Source organism: Spea bombifrons, chromosome 1 (assembly GCF_027358695.1).
Source record: "Spea bombifrons isolate aSpeBom1 chromosome 1, aSpeBom1.2.pri, whole genome shotgun sequence".
Lineage (NCBI taxonomy): Eukaryota > Metazoa > Chordata > Amphibia > Anura > Pelobatidae > Spea > Spea bombifrons.
The window spans coordinates 135,346,123-135,369,765 of record NC_071087.1 but is presented as its reverse complement, the minus strand read 5'-3'; the positions used below and the strand labels follow the sequence as shown (position 1 = coordinate 135,369,765).

The following is a 23,643-nucleotide window of genomic DNA, read 5'->3' as shown; positions in this document are numbered from 1 at the left end:
TATCTTGGTGGATGACCTGCCTTGTATTGCAGATATCTACGGCACACACTAAGAAATGTAATGGAACGCTTGGTATAGCCGTGAAGTGAAAGCTGACTGAACTTTTTTTTTTTATTAGTTTTGACTTCCACTGGAGCAGAACTATATTTTATGTGAATATGTGGGCACTAGGGGGCTTTCACAGTGCAAGTGACAACCCTTGTCTAGTTTTTGAATTAAGTATTTCCAATACATTTTTCTAAGCAGCGGAGAACTGTCCCCTGGTGACTAGCTGTCAAATAAATGTATTTTGTTGGACAGCGCTCAAATTCTTAACAGTTGAGAAAATCGCTATAATTACGTAAAAGTCAAATTAGAATAATACTCGTTACTTTTTTTTTTATTAACGTTTCCACTTTCACCCTTTAATTTGTCGGCTTTAATCCAGAATTTGCCTGTAATTTATCAATTATACATTTAGTACACTAGTACTGTTCTTTAAAACATACCTTTTTTATATTCAGTAAACTGGGCATTTGCAGTTGCTTCAGACATTTTAGCTGTCTAACTCCATATTATGAAGGGCCACACCAGGTGATTATCTCCCAAGGAAGGAATTAGAAGGCCCTGTCGCATAAAGTTTTGATTTGTCCAGGCAGTTCTGAATACAGTGTTTGTATACGCTAGTATAGATTTTTGCTGAATCCCTCCATGCATTTCCAAGTGTACACTCGGCTATTACATGCATTAAAGGATATATGATGCCTGGAATGTCCCTTTAAGTATATGTTAATTGACAACTTTTCTTTCAGGAGAAAGTTCCTAAAGCATAGGTGGTAAGATAAATGTTTCATCTCATTGTCTGGAGGTTTTGAAAAAATACATTGTATTCTTTCATTGTGTTGATCGGTAGTTATCCAACCCTCTTACCACTTTGTCAACAAGTACTGTTAAATCATTATAATTTGATCACTATTGTTTATAAATGGAGGCTGATCCTTAGAAGATCTTGCCATTGCCAAAGAGTTTTTACTTTGTTATTGTATTGAGTCCTTGTTCTTCTGATGGCCAGACATATTATCACATACCCTGTAGTGTTGGTAAATAATCAATCTAGATAGATAGGTTGCCATGTGCTCTTCTGAAAAACACTTGTGCAAAAGTCAAATTTTGAAATGAATCTTATATTTCCCAAATCCTACATCTTACAGTTGTTGACACCAAAGACATGTGTTAACATATACAAATTACCAAAACCCCTTATATGTATACCATAAAGATATTATCTTTATCTGTTTGCAATTCAGTGGTTACATAATGTGGGCTTTAAAGGCTACAGTGACTGCACATCTGTAATGTTAATGCTGTACACACACATTATGTGACCACATATGTGGACTCCCCTCCTAATTATTTCATTTTGGGTTTTTTTTAGCCACATCCATTACTTACAGGTGTAGAAAATGAAGTACATAGTCATGCCATCTCCATAGACAAACATTGGTAGTAGAATGGGTCATACTGAAGAACTCAGTGACTTGAAACATGACATTGTCATAGGATGCCATGTTTGCCAGAAACCTTTGGTTTTTCTGCCCTGCTAGATTTGGCACCGGTCGACTGTAAGTGCTATTATTGTGAAGTGGCCGCCAGGTACCCAAGCATGTAGCGTGTAAAAATCCCCAGTCTTCTCCAGCATCTAAATTGCCTCTGCAAGCGATATCGGCAAAAGAACTGTATGTGTATATTTGGTAGCGTGACCAAGCTGCGGCACATAACCTGAAGATCACTATGTGCAATGCCAAGCATCGACTGGAGTGGTGAAAAACACACCACCCCAGAAATCTGGAGCAGTGGATACGTGTTTTCCAAAGTGGTGATTCATTGGAAGAATCTGGGTTTGGCAGATACCAGGAGAATGCATTGTGCGCTACCTACCAGAATGCATTGTACCTACTGTAAACTTTGGTGGAGGAGAGATAATGATAATAATATACTGGCACTTCAGTGATATGATAGAACAGAGTAATAATGACTTCAGAATTTAATTCATACTTAATACATATATGAAATCATCAAATCTATTGTTAAAATAAAACTGATGCTTTTTGCGTCTTCAGAGGTCACTAACAAATCACGCTCGTTTCGCTCTGTGATGCCAAAAGATAAAAAAGGGTAAGCAATTGAGAATAGATCAATGGAGAGGGAAGGAAAAGAGCCAATGAGACAAGGAGGAATCTAACTTTAGGATATGGATGTATTTGCATTTGTGGAACTGATGAGTCTGGAAACCTTCTTGTTGCAAACAATATGATTTTGTTGCGAATAAACTTACAGTAGTAATTACATGAGGGGAGAATTGAGGGTTTGGGCTAGACTCCTTACTTCCAGTGAAGGGTAATGCTACAGCATACAAAGACATTTTAGATAATTGTATGCTTCCTTCTTGTGGCACCGGTTTGACTAGGGCCCTTTCCTGTTGCCCTCATGCACAAACCAAGGCCCATTATAAAGACATGGTTTGATGACTCTGGAGGAATTCAATTGGCCTGCACAGAGCCCTGACATTAATCCCATTGAACACAGATTCAGAGCCAGACCTTCTTGTCCAGCATCAGTGCCTGACCACACTAATGCCAGAATGGGCACAAATTCCCACAGACACACTCCAAGATCTTGTGGAAAGCCTTAACAGAAGAGTGGGAGCGGGGGCAACTCCATATTAATGCCCCTGGTTTTGGAATGAGATGTCAAACAAGTTCACAAATGTGCGATGGTCAGGTGTCCACATACTTTTGGTCTTATAGTGTACCTGCATGATCCTAGTGCAGTCCACAAGAATTGATGTGGCCTTCCTACGTCATTTAGATATTACAACCACCTAACGTTCCCTATTTCTCACATCAATAATGTAAGGGGTTCACCAAGAGAATTGCAGTCACTCCCAGAGATCACCCAGATGTATCCTTCTGTTGTCCCCACAATCGCTTCCAGCGCCAGTCAGCATGCCCACCTTCGAACCCTGCGATGTGTACCCAATAAGTAGACACAACTACCTTCAATTGAGTACAGCTAGAATGAACATTTTAATATTGTGAAACACATAGCCTCCTATATCCACAGAATTGCATTAACATAGATAAACAGATACATGGATACAACCCAACCGTTAATTCCCCTGGCAGCAATCCTATTGATGGGATTAGTTAAACAATGGTCTTCCTACCTGTGCTATCTTTGCTTGAAATCGCTTAGGGAAAAGGGGGCACCCCCTTGCAAAAATACCAAAGAATTGGAACACAACTTAAAATTTTTGTAAGTTTTACTTGAACTTAGATATATGGTGACCAGCTGTTATGGAGAACTACATGACTTAAGATAAGTCTACGCAGTCATTTACCTGTTGACCAACTTATTTTTATAATTATTTTCTGAGTTTTAGCCCTGCTTCCTATACTTGTTTCTGAAATGAATGCTCCCAGCTCTACCATGTAAGATACATTCATTTGTGTGGTATGGGTGATTAAAGCCAATCAGTCATTCTTTCTGACAGACATTGATATCTCCCCAATACCCGTGCATCCTTCTGCAATGCTCTGCATAGATTTGAATAGCTGTTTCATTCTATACATTTCATCATTTATCTTTGTCTAATATAGGCGTCAACAGATTTGGTTTGGACCTAGAAGCCAGCCAAAACATTTAGGAGCCATCTTTATTTTCTTCCCCCAATTATGATTTTATTTTCATATTACCATATGGTCTGCAGTTAAAGGATTTTTATTAGGGGTAATACAACATAAAACACACCTTTCTTCCGTGCTGCACCACTTAGTAGAGTAACGCAGATAACCAATTAAAAAGGGTGTTTTACCCCACAAAGACTTAAACTTGCATGTTTAAACGGTATTCCTCTGTGTGTGTTTGCATACCTGTCAATTATTTTTAATAAAATGAAAGAGTAAAACATTGAGTTGTATTTGGCGCTCCCCCCCACCATTTTTTTTTCTGTGTTCAACATTCTGGCTAGAGATCTTTCTTATGTCTTTATCAATCCTTCTGTGGAAGCTATTGGAAAACTTTCCACAGAACCACTACTAAAATGTTGACTTTTTTCAAATAAGAACAATGACTAATTTATACTTTTCTCAGCTCTGTGTTGAAGCTGCTGCCACTAATATCTAATAAAGATGAGACCTGAAGCTAGATCACCCTGAAACCAAACCAAATGGCTAGCAAGACCTCTAATATTTACAACCACACATGGATGAAACAATGAATGAAATCCCCAGTGTTTTAATCTGCTCTGTAGATGAACACCTTATCCTTTATAGATTGAGGAAAGTACATGTAACATCATACACTCATGTACTTAAACATGCTAACACTACATGCTGACATGCACTGACTGTGACATTCAAAACACCATACACACTAACACCACACACATGCACACACTATGTAACACACACAACTCTAGCTCTGTACATATACACACTGACACTACAGTATATACAGTATACTCTGGCTCTAGCACTATACATATGCACACAGACACTAGAGTGTGTGTGTGTACACACACACACACACACACACACACACACACACACACACACACTGGCTCTAGCACTATATAAATGCATACTGATACTACAGTATACAGACTCACATACACTACTCCCTCTGCCTCCCTACTCACCCCGTGGAGAATTGCCACACTGCTGCTTGTCTGCCATCGTGAATCCGGCACCCTATGATTTCCTGCGGGGGTGCAGTGAAGCAAGTGCCGTGAGGCTTCGCAGCGCCCCTGTGGAAAAGCATAGAGAGCCAGATTCACATTGGTAGCCCTGGCAAGCTTTTTTTTGGATTTCTTTGTCTTTACGCTCATGGTGATTCATTTGAAATATATTTATGAAACATACTATCGTACTTGGGACTTTAGAAACTTTTTTACAAAAAAAAAGTTATTACAATTTTAATTTAAAATTGTAATCTATTTGTGCTGCCTGGTAGAAGCAGAATATGACGCTGTCATATAAATCAGTAAATACTTATACCCTGCTCCCTCGTGGTGTCAAAGGGTTTATTCATCCTGAAAAATGAAAATTAACTTGTGACTCAGTACTGGAGTGAACTTCATCGGAAAGGTTTTAGCCACTATACAGCGTGTGTTCCACACTATCTGGAATCACAGGAAATGGGAGAACTTGAAGACTGCTAAGTTAAATGGCTGTTCTTTTATTATGCCTTAACGGACGCTGAAAGACAATGTTTTTGTGTTGACTGCACAGTAAGGCCCGCGCAGTGGCCTACTGGCATTTCTCCTTAAATGTCATGTAGCTATTGATCTCGGAGGAAACTTTTTTTTTTTCTGGCTGCTGAAAAATTTGCTAGCAGCAAGGTGTAGATAACCTTGCTGTGGTTGACTTGTAGTTGTCAAGACAATTTCCGTATTTACTCATTTAGCATTAAAATAAGATACTTTAAACAGTTATTGAACAGTTATTGTCGGGTGAGTATCCTCTTCTCTAACATCTTTCATGCTAATATCTTATCCCAGAAACCAACTTGCCCTTTGTACCCTTAGATGTTAATTTAATTAAATCATTGTGATTATAAAAAAACCCCCCATAATCTAAAATATTTATTTAAATGATGTAGAATAATTGTTGCAGTCTAAATTTTTTATTCAACTGCATTGGTATGGTGGATGTACTTTGGTAAATGTGGCTTCAACCACCTTTAAACTTTTCATATCTTCATATGTATACACTCACATCTTTAAGTCATACCAGTTTTTATCTTTTTATTATTCAAGATACTTGCACTCCCAGCTGATCCTTAGTCATGATGGAGTGTTTTGAGATGAGGGTGTGAATAATAAATGTACACTTAACAAAGTACCAATTCCATTCAAGAGATGTTTAAAAATATAGAAACAGAATTTAACGGCAGATCATTCAGTCCAGTCTGCTTGTTTTTCCTGATGTAAAAACTAACCTCAATCAATCTTTGGCCTTTTCTTAGATTTAGGATAGCTTTACTCCTATCCCATACACTTTTAAATTCCCTCACAGCATTAGCCTCTATAACTTCTGATGGAAGGCTATCCCATTTATCTACCACCTCCTCTGTAAAGTACGTTGAAGTAATTTGTGCCTTTTTCCCCAGTGTAGCTTCTGGCTTGGAAAAACCCTATCCATTTTCACACGAAATAGTTTCATTACTAGTAGAATTGATATCATTATCCTTATAATCCTCATCACAGTTTATACAGCAGCAGCAATTTGCATCGTGATTTACTTGTGTTTCTCCACTAAATGTATTTATTCAATTCAAATATTGATCTCAATTGGCAGATCCATTCAAATTGTTTTTGTACTTACTGGAACATTGTGAAATCTGTAAAAATGTCAAGTTGTTTGAATGTCTCCATTTTTTTCCCTCTTAGGGTCAGCTCTCAATGTTACAAGAAAAAATTGATCATCTAGAACGTCTTTTAGCAGAAAATAATGAGATCATTACTAATATAAGAGAAACGGTAATAAACCTTAGTGAATCTGTAAAAGATGGCCAGAAGAACCCAGAAGCCATGAACGCCAGTAGTGGGTCATTCTCTCGCCTTTTACCATCGGCCCCTGCCCTCCTTCCAATTAGTAACGAGGACTGTCAGTTTGCTTCTGCAAGTGGTAGCCAAAAATCAAATGTCCAGGTAAGTCATATGCTGTTAGTCATATGTGTGCTCCTTTGCCATTTTAAAACTGTAAGGGACAAGGTTTATTAACAGGTAAAGTTAAAAGCGTGGAAGGTAGAATTGTTTAAGTTAAAGTGTAAATTCTATACTAATAATATAATAATTCTAGCCAATGCCTCTTCCTCATTATTATTATATTTTATTTATATAGTTCCAACAATTTACGCAGCACTTCTTACAGTACCTGTATTCAGAGGATATGACAAATCTATTGAGGCATTCAGTGGCACTGAAAACCCACCCCCAAAACACACTGTAGTCCCTCCAGAGAGCGACCAGAAGAGTCATAGCGACTGATTTTGCCTCTCTAGACCCCCATGAAATTTGAGACCCTCCTGCAGACTGAATACAGGTACTGCAACCATGGGAGTCAAGGGAGCCCAGCTTTCTAATTATTAAAATATAAAAATAAACAAAAATGTGAAAAAAAATAAAGAAATACAAATTTCACCATCAGGGGAACCATCCATTTCCAATAAAATGTAAAAAAACCCAAAAAAAACAAAAGGAAAGGTCATTTGAAAAACCATGGGGTGTCTAGTTTAAAAAAAAAAAAATGTATAGTTTGATGGGGTAAAGTGAATTGGCCAGGTTCAATAGGACACAGGTGCAGACTGACCAGATGTCAAAATATAATATATATTTTTTTTAAAAGTGCGCACCTACCAAATATGGCCTTTTAGCACCCAAACAACCCGACAAACCAATGCATGTGTGGTATCACTGTACTTGTGAGGTGTTGCCGAACACATATTGGCCTGTTGTTTGACAGTGACATATACCAGGAGCTGTAAGTAAATTCCTCAAGAACAATTTGTGTGAAACCTCCCCCACAAAATAAAGTTTTGCCAAAGGCTGGTAATTAAATTAGTGAATGGGAAGTGTTAAAAAACCAGCATTTGAAATACTCTGGGTTTGCTTAGTTTCAAAAATATATGGTTTGATGGGAGTAAATTGAAGTAACTGGCTTCAAAGATGTCCCAAATAGGATATAGGGACATGATTAAAAGATTTGAGAAAAAAAAACAGTTTTGAAATTGCAAAACGTTACTTATACTTATTGCCCTGTAACTTGCAAAAAACCCCCCATAAAAACAGAGTATTTCTAAATGTTGGAAATATATTAGAATCTATTCAGCAGGTTTTGTTTCATTAGCTTTTGTTGACGAGTAAAGGATTTTTCAAATAAATATCAGAAAAGTCCCATTTAATTTCTTTAAATTAGTAGATGATATGATCAAAATAATGGTATCTAAAAAAGCCCTTCTTGTCCTGGAAAAAAAACTTGTGTGGGTACAGTAAATGAGGGAGAAAAAAATTACAACAAAACACAAGCAGCGCAAAAAATCTAAAACAAAGAGTGCTAAAAGAAAAAAAAAACAGCCTGGTTCTTAAGTATTTATATTGTAAGCCCTGGTGAACCTCCCACATCTTCAGTTCTTCTTAAATATGTCACCATTTGTGTAACTTATAAAACACTGTCCTACCTTTTTAAGTAAAATAATTTTAATTACATTGACTAAGAAGGAAATGAATGTGTTGACTGTGTACACCACTGTGCAGATTATTCTGAAATGTAGTAATTCACTCATGTATTTGAGGTCATATTTTGTCATAAATTGTGTACTGTGCAAACAAACTTAAAGCACCTTTTTTCTGATAATTCTGCTAGCTAGCTGTTTGCACTGTTGAGGTTGCAGAGGCTTTTCTGTTTTAGAGGTCAATTTTTATGGAGAAGCACTAAAATAAATATGAAATACAGGAACCAACATCAGGTCAGGGGTGTTACGGTAAGTATCATTAGATGAGACTAGCAGGAAAAATGATTATTAGAAAAATTTTATATACCTTAATTTTTACAACTTCATTATTTTTCCTTTCTTCCTCACACAAAAAAGTATATACTGTTTTTAGGACATGCAAGTTTTTGATAGTTTCAAACAAAAACAAATGGGAGAAATAAAAATAACGTCTTTTTTAAAACTGATAATCTGCATATTTTCCACAAAAATAACCAAAATATTTTTGTTTTGGGTTTATCTGTGCAGCAGGTTAAAATGTTACATGGTATATATAAATTATTCCAAGCAATAAATCTTTCATATTTAAAGAATTACCAGTCGGGACAGGTATATATCTTTGATAAACAGAGAACATATTTCACTATGGTCATTTGCTCTCTTTGCATGGTGCCGATTTAATAAAAAAAGCTAATAAAAGGAACGTTGATTTGACTATGTTTTGGAGCTTAGCACTGAAATGCAACACACTCGGGGGGGGGGGGTGGCCTCATTAAAGGACTTTCTAAATAGGTGCAGAAATCTATTGTTTCCCTAGTGATTTATCATATTGAGGACTTGGCCTCAGACTAGCACTTTATAAACACAGCCCTTTGTTTTGTGATCCCAGCACAGCTCCACTTAATTCAAGGGGTGTATGTGTGTGTGTCTAGTATTATATATATCATTTCACAGCAATTCGGTAGTATGTCCACACTGAGCTAGCTGCTATACACATTAAAACGTAATACTTTGACATTGTGTGTCTTCTGCTGTTGTCGTTATAATTAACGTGTCTACTGTACGTCTGGTGGTAAAAATCCGAATGAGCCAGTAATTTTCCTTTTATTGCATGTTCTCAGTGCAGTAAGAAATATTAAGCCTAACTTTAGTTTTATTTTGTTTCTAGATGCTGGATGTATATGATATACTTCCATTTGATAATCCAGATGGTGGTGTTTGGAAGCAAGGTTTTGACATAACGTATGACGAACATGAATGGGATAATGAAAAACTTCAAGTTTTTGTTGTGCCACACTCCCATAATGACCCAGGTAAATGTTGTTTAATGACCTACAGCACTTGGCCCTTACATCTTAAACTTGGCAGTTAAATTCTAGTCCTCCAGGGTCACACCCCAGACCTGATTGGTAAGGTAATTCAATACAAACATAGGTTATATCTAAGCAAATACTTGTGGCATTTGGGATTGCATACCACTTTGAGGTATTCTGAAATTGATAAAATATGTGAACTGCACACTATCCATTAAATTTGCAGTAAAATATGCATAAAATAGATACCAAATATTGTGTGTACAAATGCTTGCTTGATTTAGTATTACCGTATTAGTGTAATTTGTAAATAAGTTAATAGTTACTGCAGTCATGTTGTATGTTTTTTGCAAAGTTGATTTGTATCTAGTTTGTAAGATACTTAATGCATGTTGGAGTTATGTTTGTATGGGCTCCAGTGCATTTCACTGACTGCAAATTGGTGGAGTTATTTGATTTAAAAAATTAGACTTCTGTCTCGCCTTTCTCTCCCTGTTGCCTCTTGTGAAACCAGGAAGTACACTTCCTGCACGTGCTCCGTAGTTCTGTTACTGTAATCCCACGCCCCCCAACTGTCCCGATTTAGGCGGGACAGTCCCAATTTTCGGTCGCTGTCCCACCTATCCTTTCCTCTGCCCCGATTTGCAGGGGCAGAGGAAGGGTGAGGCGAGATCGGTACAGACGCCCGATCAGCAGCTGCAGCCTGCAGACTAGTTGGGAGATCACGATCTCCCTCTAGTTAGTTCAACATTAGGGAGCATTTACTGCTCACTAATCACATATGACATCATCCCTGCGCTCTACAGCAATAGCCGGCGCGTAGTGAAGATGGAGCAGTAAAGCGAGGTCTGAAGGGCAGTGTGCGTGTATATATGTGTGTGTGTGGGCAGTGTACATGTATATGTGTGTGTGTGTAAGGGCATTGTACGTGTATATGTGTGTGTGCGTAAGGGCAGTGTCCCTCTTTCACATTTTGAAATGTTGGGAGGTATGTAATCCGCAGACATAGTGGCTGCCCCTCTGATTTCAGTGGCAATGCTTGTAATCGGGAGTGTATGCTTCTTGGTTTCAGTACACGCAACCAGGGGAGAAGAATAAGACGCGTCTCTTTTCCTAACTCCTAACTGAAGAATGCACGTAATGATTTGCCTGCAGTAAAGCGCGTTGGGAGTCCATGCACAATGCACTTCCATATGCATTTAATACAAAAACCATGCTGGAGTCATCTTTGAAATATTGACTTAGTGAACAAAAATATGGTATGACATTCTTTGGCCCAGTGTTTCTCAGCTTCTAGCATTAGGGACCACCATGTCCTAGCTGAAAGATAGAACCATAATTAAGAGTAGCTCCTGCCAAAATTTTATATTACTAAAATCGCACTAAAAAATGCATTTGAAGATATTATGTTAAACGGTTATAATTTTAAGTTAATGTAATATGTAACACACTGACTACTTATTATGCAGAATTAGAATAAATTATAGAATGACTCGTTCACGGTAAAGTCCTATGAGAATATAGTTTCATTTAGCACTAAATAAAGTACTGTAAACTGTAATAAAGTCTAGCATTGAAGAGAAAAGGGGTTTTATTTAATTTTTCTCCAATAGCATATTATACATGCAGAATTTTGCGTACTGTTGGTTAATGTCAAATTTATATTTGGTGAGAAAGCCATGGTTTTTTAATAGGACTACAAAACATTTTAATAGAACAATCTGTTGAATTTTGCTTGAAGCACTATTGTTGCAGCATAAGAAAAGGCCAAGTAAGGTTTGAGGTACAACAGGTGTAGAGAATGTCTAACCAGGTGGGACAAACATCTTTTACGTGACATCTTTTACGTGCATTGCTGTTTTGCTGATTTTTTTCTTTTCTTTTGTCTTTAGGTTGACTACTTCAGTTTTTATTTTCGTCTTTCTATTGATTTTGCTCATTGTGCAGAGAATATATTTTTGAACAGTTCATTTGAATTAGACAAAAGCATTATTCCACTGTGTTCTAATTAGTTTAATTCTTGTAAATGTCTTAGAGATATTACTTTCTGTTGGGTTCAGCTTCAATACATTAGAACACCAAAGGCTCACAGTGTAATTTACATGAATAATTTAGATTCCTTTTTTAATTCAAATGTAAAAGGCTACCGAATAACCTGGTGAAATCAAGCAAATTCACTTTTATTTGATATTTATTGTAAAGTGAAACTAAAGTGAATACAGCACCATTATTGTGTACTCTTCTCTAGACACTATTTAGTCACGCTTTAGTTATAGGGTTTAGTAGCTATTCATTGGCTTGTCATTACAAATCATTAGCCTTGTGCCCTTATGCCTACCATCATAATGCATATCTATACAAAAGCCTAAGTTTGTGTGTTTGTTTATTTTTTATTGGCGTGAATACATTGAGGGAGTGAATTTTTTATATAAAGCGTCTCCCTGGTTTTTCAGTTTCAAGACTATACCTCCTAATGTAAACAGTCATAAGTGTAGTGTTTGTATAGTGAGCTAAAATACACAAACTGGCTTGGCACTGTTTTCTTTCTAATATGTTGTCCTTGTTAACACAATTTTTATTGTCTATAGGGCTTCATATGTCCTCTCTGACACACACATTTTGGCTGTTTTTTTAATAATTTTTAGATTTGTCTATTACAAAATCATGTTGTGCAATGTGTTTAATCACATATCCTGATAAACTTCTTAGGACAGCTTTAAGTTTGCGTGAATGTGTGTTACCAAACTGGTTAAACCAGAAGAACAGATAATTGTAAATTGTTTCGTGTTTGACCTGTTGCTGTAGAAATGTTACAAAGATCAAAAGTATCGTCTACTGTAGTGATGTGCTGTCAATGCCTTGAAAAGAAGTCTGATCCTCTCAATGAATCTTTCCATTGTAAAGTTGAAGCAATTGGCTAGTGGGAAATTGCTGTAATGAAACCGATTTTACCTAGTGTTAATCATGATTGAGCAGATTACTAATTAATTAAAATAGTCAAACCTTTAACTGGCATATCAGCCTGAGAATAGCCTTGAAATGAAAATTAACATCTTAAAGCGTGTCACGGAGCTGGATAGTCCGACCGACTACCTCCTCTGACTTGTGATCCCTTAGCCTGGGGCAACACACTCTTTCCACGGTTTCCCAGTCACTGGAGATTGGGATACAAACCGCCCCTTAATCTGCCACTCATAGACAACAGGGTCAGTAAATGAATTAACAGTACAACAGGGTCCCAACCTCCACCATCTATCACTGGCCAAAATCAGTTCCAAGGTTTGACTGGGGTAAATGTCTGTTGTGGTGGACCTGGGGGGTGCGGGGGGCTGACTTATACAACATATTAGTACACCATGGGGTGGGGGAGAAGAGTCTGACATTAAACTGAAACAATGGCTCGTCACTCTCTGGTTGCATATCCTGGCCGTCTGCCGGAGATAATCTCCTCCGCAAGTGATGGGATGATATACTGCTGGGGGTAGCCACAGAAGTCTTTACAAAGCCAGGGCCCATAGTCAACAGGGAGGAGGCTGGCTCTCAGGCCTCTCCAGTGGCCCCAGTGATAGATGGTTCCGTCACAAACTGCTTGTTAAAATTCTTGACATCCAACTTAGCGCTAGCAGTGGTAGTACCGGCTGTTGCCGAGTACTAGGCAAGCCAGAGCAATGCCGCTGGTTTCCGAGGCTTGCATGAGTTGAGCTGGATATAAACAAGCAGAAGGAAATCTTGCCTTTTTAGCCACATGCAGTTTTCAATCATAGTCAAAATATAATTATCCAGTTTGATTCAAGTTGATTTTAATTGCTTGAGAACTTCCAAGCTCATGGTTTTATTTCTTCCATAGGTTGGGTGAAAACATTTGATGACTATTTTCGAGACCAAACACAACATATTCTTAATAACATGGTTGTAAAGCTCCAGGAACATAAAGAAATGAAGTTTGTTTGGTCTGAGATCTCATATTTTTCCAAATGGTGGGATGGTATCGATAACCAGAAAAAAGACGCAGTAAAGAGGTAAGCGTTTTATGTTGATGGAAGAGTGTGCCTTTTAGTGTCTATTAATATTGTGGAATTGCAGAAATCAGGCAGTTTGTTAAATACCATGTTTGCTCAATTATAAGATGACCCTGATTATAAGACGACCCCTCCCCAAATTTGAATATTACCATATTTATCGGCACATAACACACACCCCTGCCCGGACCGGAAGTGAGGGAGACGCGGCTGCAAATTGTGCAGCTCTAGGATTTATCAGCATATTAACACGCCGGTAAGGTTTCAGCTTCTTATTTTAGTTCTGAAAGTGTGTTATACCCCGATAAATACGGTAATTTAGGAAAAAAGAAAAACCCTGAATATAAGACTACCCTATAGGAAAAAAGTTTTACTAATAAATATTGATTCACGTGTAAACAATTTTTTCATATTTAAGAAAAACTATGATTGAAAATGTTTGTTTTTATTTGCCACTCTGCCCCAGTTATGCACATATTCCCCCAGATATGCCTTATATGCCACTGTGCCCACCAGACATGCATTTTAACCCCCTATTTGCCACCCTGCCATGCATTTTAACCCCCTATATGACACTCTGCCTCCAGAAAACCATTGAAGCCCCCCCCATGCCACTTAACTTCACTTGTCCCCTGTGCTTCAGACTTCCTGGTGTCTATTGCGGCAGCCGTTGGAGGTCTGTGTGGTGCAGACCTCCGCTTTTGCTGGCCAGTACTTCCACCGGAGCTTGTATAACTGAGCGCCGGTATTACATGACCTTCCGGTGCTCCACCATAGAACGTCTGCGGGATGCGCACATTCACCGGCTGCACAATGTGCACGGACAGCCTCCGCTTCTGCCGGCACTTCTATGGTGCAGCACCGAAGGGTAATGTGATGTCGGCACTCCGTCATGCATCCCACGGACCTCCACCGGCTGCCAGAGAGGCGGCTCCGGGTCCCCTGCAGCGCTGCGGGGGGATCTGGGTCTTAGTCTTAGTGTATTTGAGGCCTGATTAAAGATGACCTAGAATATAAGACGAGGGACATTTTTCAGAGCATTTGCTCGGAAAAAACCTTGTCTTGTAATCGAGCAAATACGGTAGTTGATTCCATTTTCATTGTATAAAAGTTTTCAAAAGTTATGAATCAAGTATTGCTTTTATTTAACCCCCAATTACAAATTCCAATTGCTCTACAGAGCCTTTTAATTTGACATCACTGTATGCCTACTTGTTTGTAACCTTAACATTGTGTGTGTTCATATTTTACAAGCTTTGTTATTTTTGTTGTTTTTTTTAACCAGAGTGTAACACAGTTGCTCACCGATAATATTTGGTTGTCAGGCTTAAATATGTAATTTTCCTTATTCCTGTTTGGGGGTGGTATTTTGCAAAAAAACTGTTGTCTTATTTTGATGTTTTATTGTAGATAAAAACTTTGTTCTCTTTCTGTACAATGTTTTCCTTAAAATCATAAGCTGTTATTTAGTTCTGCTTGCACATTATGTTTCTTGATGCAGTTTTATAAATGGTTTGTAATTGAAAGTTGTGTTATTTTATTGATTCAGGTTCATGTGGACTAGAATGGTTTTAAACCTAGAATATGGTTTCAAGTGGAAGTTTTATTTTTGGTAATTTGGTAACATAATATCTGGATTCTCAAGATCTCACCCCCAGTCTTCGTTATGAATCATAACTATAAATTACTAATTTTGCAGGTTATACTTCTCATAGCTGCAAGTACCGTGGTGGTAGGTCGTCATTGAAACTAAATATTCTTCTTTAAAGGTTTATGTATTTAGCATTGTCTTCTGCATCAGTGGCTGTGAGCGTGAAGAGGGCTTGTTGTGGATATGTTTAATTTAAAAGTAATTGAAAATTAATATATATCTTAAGAGATTTATTGACATCCTCACCTTTAAAAGGGATCCAGGGGTCTATAAAACCCCATGAGGACCTCTGGTCACACAGTAGGTCTCTCTTGATTAAGAGCAATGCAGATCTTGAGAAAAAGCATTTTAAAGTGTTTTCAAATATCTCCAGCCCCTCTCAGTAGAAACATAAACCCCCCCAGTCTATTGAAAATGAATATAAAATAGCAGGATTCTTTGATATCCATCATACGTTAAATGATTTGATTTTCAGCACTTCCATTATAAGGTAAGGAGTATAAAATGCAAAATGTTGACTATAATTGTAAAAAGCTAAATAAACTAAACAGGCTAATACATAGAATAGTAGAAAAACCGCAGAAGGCATTCTGGACTAAACCTGCCTATTTTGACTAGATGGTTGTCAATGCCATGCAATCCCAATTTTGTACATTCTGTCCTGAACTGAAACGCCACTAAACATAGGACTGGATTTTAGTCCTTTATTAACAGGCACAATATATAGGTAGATTGGGGATGTCTTGAAATAATGGATGTTGGTCAAAAGAATAAATTCTTAAGGACTTCTGCTGGATATCAAATGTTGAGGAGAACAGCAGTCCTAAAATGTAGTCAGAATCAGGTGACAATACAAGAAGGAAGGGAAAGAATTAAGAGTACACATATTATATGAATAGCTATAGGATACACGTACGGTGTATCAAAGTGCACATAAAATGAGAAGGAAATGCATGCAGAGAACTTTGGTTGAAGCATCACATTACAGAGGGGAGGTGACTGTCACCTTTTGCCGGGTGGGGATCGAAAGGTTTATGCTTTATGAGAGAGGAGGTAAAAAGGGAGGAAAACCTGCTGTGTAATGGATGCTTCTTTGCTCATATAGAAAATGTTAAAATTTGACATTATTTAGCATTTATATCTGATTTAAATAAAAAATGTGATTTAAAAAAAAAAAAAGATTTATCCCCCCCCCGCCATCTAAACTTAATATATTTCTAAGGGAATGTTTTACCATGTATCCACGATTCCTTCACTGAACCTCATTGGTTACCTGCAGATTAATAGTGTCTCTGTATCTGTTACTCTCTGCTCCTTCTTGGGTAGAAAATAATAATTCTTCAATCTGCTACTCCTGGGCTACAGCCCTAAATCTGTATAGCACTCTTCGGAGATCAAAGGATTGTGAATGGATTCCAGTGAGCTGACCCTAATGATTTCACTTGGGAGTTCTACTGAAATAGTCAACAGAATTTGGCAGAGGATTTGTTTTAGTCTGCTGTCTGAGACATAATACTGTTAAGCGTTGGTGTTATATTTTAGGCTTTTTTCCCCTTTGCATGGCTATGTGGAGTAAGGATGCATAGGAACATTTCACATTCTGTTTTGTTTTGACCTTCGCCATCTGTGAGAAATTACTTTGTGGGAAATGGCTCAATGATAAATGCAGAATATATTTTGAAATGTGTCTGAGCATCTGTTATGTCTTCTGTTTTTTGCTTTACTCAGTGTAAATAATTTAGTGGGTAATATGGGATGCTTTCCTAGGCAAATAATTTAATCATTTACCAAGCTGTATGACCCAACAAAAACAAATATTTATCTAAAGTTAATAATTAAACAATCCAAAAACACAGGTAAACGTCAAGCAATGATACAGTATATAGACTATTATTCTGTGCGCTGAACATGGACAGCACAGAGGGGTTAGTATTATGAAATGTGTTGCATTAAACGGGCAATAACGAAAAAAATCAGCTGAGATTTCTGTTGCTGAACAAAACAAATAATCACTAATGCAAAATACACTAAAAAATCTCTCTTGTTGCGTCCCCGTTTGACAGCAAATGTAACCATGGCAGAAAAAAAATGTAATAAAATGTTCATTAGTTCTAATCAATATATCAGATAAGTATGCATGTTTACAAATGAAAAGCGAAGGTTATAAGTTCTTGAACCATAACGTGGTAATATATAAAAGCTAACTTGCATGAAGGGAAACTCGTACCATTTATTTGTTAAAGAAAATTATGCAACAAGCAATTCCCTTGTGGAAAAGTTATTTAACTCTTATTGGATCAATACTTCCTCTAGTTATTGACCTCCCAGGCCTCATGAAAGGATTTTGTCCACTAGTCTCTGCAGAACTGTGCCAGCTCAGTGACCTCTGTGGCTTTTGATAATGAACTGCTGATTTCAGGTCCTGCCACATCATCTGGTCTTGACTTTCTTAAATCTTTCTTGCCTTTCACCCATTCTGATGGGTCATTTTGGTACATGGCACAGATAGCACTTCAACTAACAGACGACCTGCTGTTTTCCTCTACACTTCTGAAACCAAATTTGTGACAAGTTGCCCAGCCCACCAGTCTGTTTAAGTCTGTCTGAAGAAGAATTATTTGCATACTTGAGTTTGTTTTCGGTCGTTTCCACTTGTTCATTCTTTATCATAAGTAATTAATCAGAACAACTTAAAGCTTGAGCGATAATCACTTCTGCAGATAATTGCTTTAAAATCGTCATAAATCGCTTCCCTGTAGATATGAAGTCCTTGGCTGCCCTCTTGGATTGCAAACTGCTACTGGTGGAATTAATTTGCACCCCATTTTCTCTATTTAACCCCTTAAGGACAATGGGCAGTCCCTAAACCCATTGAAAACAATGCATTTGTCATTAAGGGGTTAAAGTGACTTCCTATTTGTAAATATCATGGAGTTTTTATTGACTACAATATATTGTGACATGTAGAGATTGGGAAATGGCCACGTTTTTAGCAAAGCTTCAATTATTAAATCCTGAATTGTGCAAGGAAACCATTTCCAATCTACAAAAAATAAGTCTTACAGCCAAGAGTGGAGAAGGAAAAATGTGTTGAAAATTCACGGGTTCCCAAACGTTTAGGATAAAAGTCCTGATAATCATACAAATTGCTCCCATAAGCTACAAAATGATTCTAGAAGATATTTCAGAATGCATTTTATACTAGTAATGTTGAATAAGAGTATATATGGGGAAAAACACGTCTTTGTTCCAACATCTCAAAAAGCTGCCTTTTCTTTGTTCACTCTCTTCTTTATTGATCAATTTGACATTTTTGGAAAACCAAAATGGATTGTTGTGTTAGTAAATAAACTTTTAAATTGCAAGTGATAATGCACAATGTAACGTTGTGTCTGAACGTTTGACATTTTTATACCGAAAGACTTATTTTTATTCAGACAGTTTTAGGAAATAAAATCTTGTTCTGTTAGGCCTACCTGTTTCTTTTCTTTTTTTTTGCCTATAATCCCATAAAGTGGTTTGTCTGTGTCATATGCCGTAAATCCTTTAGTACAAATATTTCAGAAACGTCCATGTGTTAAAAGGACTAACACAATACATAGGCAGTATTACCACGTCTGTCTATTTTAGGCACCCAGACCCATTTTAAAAACGGATTATGACCAATGACTTATTTTTCATCGTTTGCCGCAAGCTAATGGCAATATCCCATAATTCTGCCTGCCAGGAGCGGTTTCTTTGGATGCTTTTATAGTATTGTGCACCCTTTCTGTAGAAGTGTTCAAGTTGTTGGATTTTTACACCTATGTGTGACTTCAGATGAAATAGGAAAAGGCATAAAATAAGTAAAACACTTACACATGTGGTGGTATTGTAAATTAGTTTCTCCAATTTGGAAATATGCTTATGAATTGTTTTGCCAACTATCTAATATAAAATTAGACAGAGACCCCAAGACCGCGTTGCTCCTTTTAAATATAAAAAATATTTCAAAAGATAGGAGACCACTAGCGATACATTGTTTAGCAGCTGCAAAAATAATTATAGCTAGAAATTGGAGATCTACTAACCTCTTTCAAATAGACCATTACTCGGTCCAGCTTATCCATCAATTAAGCATGGAAAAGGATATTAGCTGGTCTTTAGATATAACCGGTAGAACTGCATGGATTTATCTCAATTGGCTAAAAAAAAAGCCCAGGACATTGTAGAGACAAAAAATAAATAAAAAACAATCTAATGAAAATGTCTTTCTCTCCTCTGGGGCCCTCGTCCACTTTCCAATGGTAATACTTTTTTTATTCTTTGTGATTTTTTTTGTTTTTTTTCCTCTGTGTGTTTTTGTTTTTGCTGCCTACTATCCGATGCCGGAAGACATTGTAATTGGTGTATTATGGTTTTTTATGTCTGTATGTATTTATACTTGTTAAATAAAAAAATAAAAAAATATATATATATATATATATATATATATATATATATATATATATATATATATATATATATATATATATATATATATATATATATATATATATGAGTTGCTGAAAGAACAAATAAAATAATGATTATTGTTGGTTTAGCAAGATTTTATTGGAAAACAAATACAATATGGGTTAACCCCTTCGAGACAAAGGCTGATTTTACTTTTTGTACCCTTTGTGACAATGGCCTTTTTAACATTTCTGCGCTGCTTGTGTTTAGCTGTAATTTTCTTCTTTCCCGTTTACTGAACCCACACACATTAGATATTGTTTTTTTCGGGACAAGAAGGGCTTTCTTTAGATGACATTGTTTTGATTGTATCATATTATTTACTATTAAAAAAATTATAAAATATGGTGAAAAATTTAGAAAAAAATGACTGTTTCTAACTTTTAGTTGAAAAATCTTTTACTCATCTATAAAAGGTAATGAAAAAACCTGCTAAATAGATTCTACTATTTGTCCTGAGTTTAGAAATACCCAATGTTTTTATGTTTTTTTGCTTTTTTCTACCCATTATGGGGCAATAAGTACAGGTAGCGTTTTGCTATTTCAAAGCCATTTTTTCCAAATCTGGTAATTCTTCCCCCCTTGTGCCATTTCGGGTATCTTTGAACCCGGCCAATGCAATTTACCCCATCAAGTCATATATTTTTGAAAACTAGACAGCCCAGGGTATTCCAAATGCTAGTATTTTAACTCTTTCCATGCACCATATCTACCACCAGTCTTTGTCAAACTTTATGGTAGTCATTTTTTTGCATTTGTTTTGTCATACACATTTTACTTCAGGTATGAATTAAAATGTTCTCGTTTATGTCACTATCACAAAACACCCCAATATGTGTTCAGCAACATCTCCTGAGCGCAGCGATACCCCACATGAATGATTTTGCCTGGCTGTTTGGGGGCAAAAGGGCCACATTTGGGGCATGCGCATTTTTCAATGTTGAACTTTGGCATTTGGGGATCCACTGCCCATGCCCTATTTGGTACATCTTTGAGCCGGGCCATTTCAGTGTGCCCAATAAACCCATATATTTTTGAAAACTAGACACCCCAGGGTATTTCAAATGCTAGTATTTTAACTCTTTCCATGCACCATATCTACCACCAGTCTTTGTCAAACTTTGTGGTAGTCATTTTTTTGCATTTGGTTTTCCACACACATTTTAATTCAGGTATGAATTAAAATGTTCTCGTATATGTCACTATCACAAAACACCCCAATATGTGTTCAGCAACATCTCCTGAGTACAGAGATACCTCACATGAATGATTTTGCCTGGCTGTTTTGGGGCAAAAGGGCCACATTTGGGGCATGCGCTTTTTTCAATGTTGAACTTTGGCATTTGGATCCACTGCCCATGCCCTATTTGGTACATCTTTGAGCCAGGCCATTTCAGTGTGCCCAACAAAACCATATATTTTTCAAAACTAGACACCACAGGGTATTTTAAATGCTGGTATTTTAACTCTTTGCATGCACACATTTTACCACCAGCATTTTTTCAAAGTTTGCAGTAATATTTTTGTGTGTGTATTTTTCCCCCACACACCTACTTTATGTATGAATTTACAGCTCCTGGTATATGCCGCTGTCACACGACACCCCATAATGTGTTCAGCAACATCTCCTGAGTGCAGTGATACCCCACATGCATGGGTGTGTCATTTTTTGGGGGAACTAAAAGGCCACATTTGGTACGTGTGCATTTTTCTAATTGGAAATTAGATGTGTGGCCATCCTTCCCCCCGTGTTAATTGGGACGTTGTTGAACCTGGCCCATTCAATTTACCCCATCAAATCATACATTTTTTAAAAGTAGACACCCCACGGGCATTTAATATGCCAGTATTTTAACTCTTTCCATGCGAGAATTGTTTTAAGCTAATATGCTAACTTTAGGACTTGCTCACAAAAATATATTTTTTATATATATATATTTTTTTTTTATTTTTTTTAAAAAAAATTTTAACATTTTTTTTCAACTTGGAGGTTCCCCTGATAGTGACATCAGTGGGAAATGATTTTTACATTTTACTGTTTTTTTACTATTTTTTTCTAATTATTATTAATTTTATTTTATTTTTTAATTTATTTTTACTAATCACACTGTGATTAGAAAGCTGGGCTCCATTGACTTGCATGGTGAATGCAGTACCTGTATTCAACCTGCAAGTGGAGCCAAAGTTCTCTAGATGGTCTGGACCATCTAGCTAAATTTTAAAATTTGTTGGTTCCTGTTACAGGACGGCGGCCATCTTCCTTGATGGCGAAGATTGCCGGTAGCTGCGGCTGTGACCGCTCTCCGGAGCGGTCACAGCCCATCAAAAGGTTAGTGTTTGGTGTCGCTGGATGCCTCCTGATCGAGGCATTCCAGCGACACCATTTAAGTTTAGGAGGCGATCGTCGATCGCCTCCTAAACGCTTTTAAAACGGGCGTCCGCCGCCATACAAAGTATGGCGGATGTTGACGCCCCGTGGAGGGGCCAGAGATGGCCCCTTCGTGCCGATCGCGGCGTTGCTGAATGCCTCGAGGTCGAGGCATTCAGCAACGCTTTTTGGGTGCAGAAAGCGATAGTAGATCGCTTTCTGCACCCGTTTAAAGACGTGCCGGTCCTGGCACGTCAATTGTCGTAAAGCACATGCTTTTCCGTGCCGTGCCAGGACCGGCAATTGTCATTAAGGGGTTAAGAGCATGGACAAATCCAAGGGTGTGTAAACTGACTTGTCAGATGGTTTTCAGCTTTAAACATAAATACACTTTTTTAAATCAACATTTGTTATGTTTTTATTTTTCAGGTTAATAGAACGTGAGAAGTTTGAGATTGTAACAGGTGGTTGGGTGATGCCCGACGAAGCTTCTCCTCACTATTCTTCAATGATAGACCAACTCATAGAAGGACATCAGTGGCTGGAAAAAAACCTTGGTGAGGCCATTTTGAAACCAATCTACCTCTCTATTTCTTAAGAATTATAAGTACTTCTCCACATGCAAGAAATTGCGTTTTTTATTAAAGCATTCCATTAGCCTATGTGTGCAAAACATACATGTCATGTTTCACACAACGTTACAAAAGAGTGCACCGAGAAGCTAAAGCTTAACCTATAACTTTTCCTTACTAAATCCAATCCATTGTGTAAGCAACCCAAAGGGCAGTGTTTGCTACCAGTGGTTTACAACATAGTGTCTTAACTTGTGGAAAATGAATGCCAAAGGGAATGTCAGTATTCCTGTTAAGCAACCCTTCCTTTTTAAAACAAACCTATTTAGCTGGCGTGCCTGGTGTCCTCTTGTGATGCTGTCAATCTCACAAGGATTCAGTTGCTCTTGTGAAATGGTTTTTAAAAAGACTTAAAATTGCTTAATCCATTTATCCCATTTTTTTTTTTTAATTTTAACCCAAACTGTAATTGTTCGTACCCAAACTGTCTATGGATACCTGTCTGCTGTTATGTCGAAATAAAAGACTAAGATGCTTAATTCGCAAAATATGCTAACGTACTTTTTGCTTAGGTCAACAGATAATGATTTACATTACATATATTTTTTTTGTTAAAACAGGGGTAAAACCAAAATCTGGATGGGCAGTTGATCCGTTTGGCCACTCCCCAACGATGGCTTACCTGCTTAAGCAATCAGGACTGTCAAATATGGTTATTCAGCGTGTACATTATTCAGTAAAGAAACATTTTGCAGCAAAGAAAACTTTGGAGTTTTTTTGGAGGCAAAACTGGGGTAATTTTAATATGTATTTTTTCTTCTTCTCCTTTAACCTGCACACTTTTATCACTTTCTGGGGACCAGGTCTGTTAATCAATGTTATCTCTTTAGTGCCTGTATTGGGTAATTGTAATTTTTTTTTGATACTCAGATAGTCCAAACGTATTCAAGATATTCTTTATTTTAAAGGAATA

The 23,643-nt window shown here is 37.2% G+C and overlaps 1 protein-coding gene across 1 annotated transcript in view; it reads left to right on the top strand.

Moving 5' to 3' along the window:
• The window catches only part of MAN2A1 (mannosidase alpha class 2A member 1), a 56,101-nt gene that overhangs the window by 1,230 nt on the left and 31,228 nt on the right, over nucleotides 1-23,643 (top strand). The window contains exons 2-6 of the mRNA XM_053474365.1: nucleotides 6,431-6,691; nucleotides 9,422-9,566; nucleotides 13,414-13,585; nucleotides 22,528-22,655; nucleotides 23,291-23,464. Coding sequence (XP_053330340.1) covers nucleotides 6,431-6,691; nucleotides 9,422-9,566; nucleotides 13,414-13,585; nucleotides 22,528-22,655; nucleotides 23,291-23,464 — 880 coding nt within the window. The remainder of the gene's footprint in view (nucleotides 1-6,430; nucleotides 6,692-9,421; nucleotides 9,567-13,413; nucleotides 13,586-22,527; nucleotides 22,656-23,290; nucleotides 23,465-23,643) is intronic.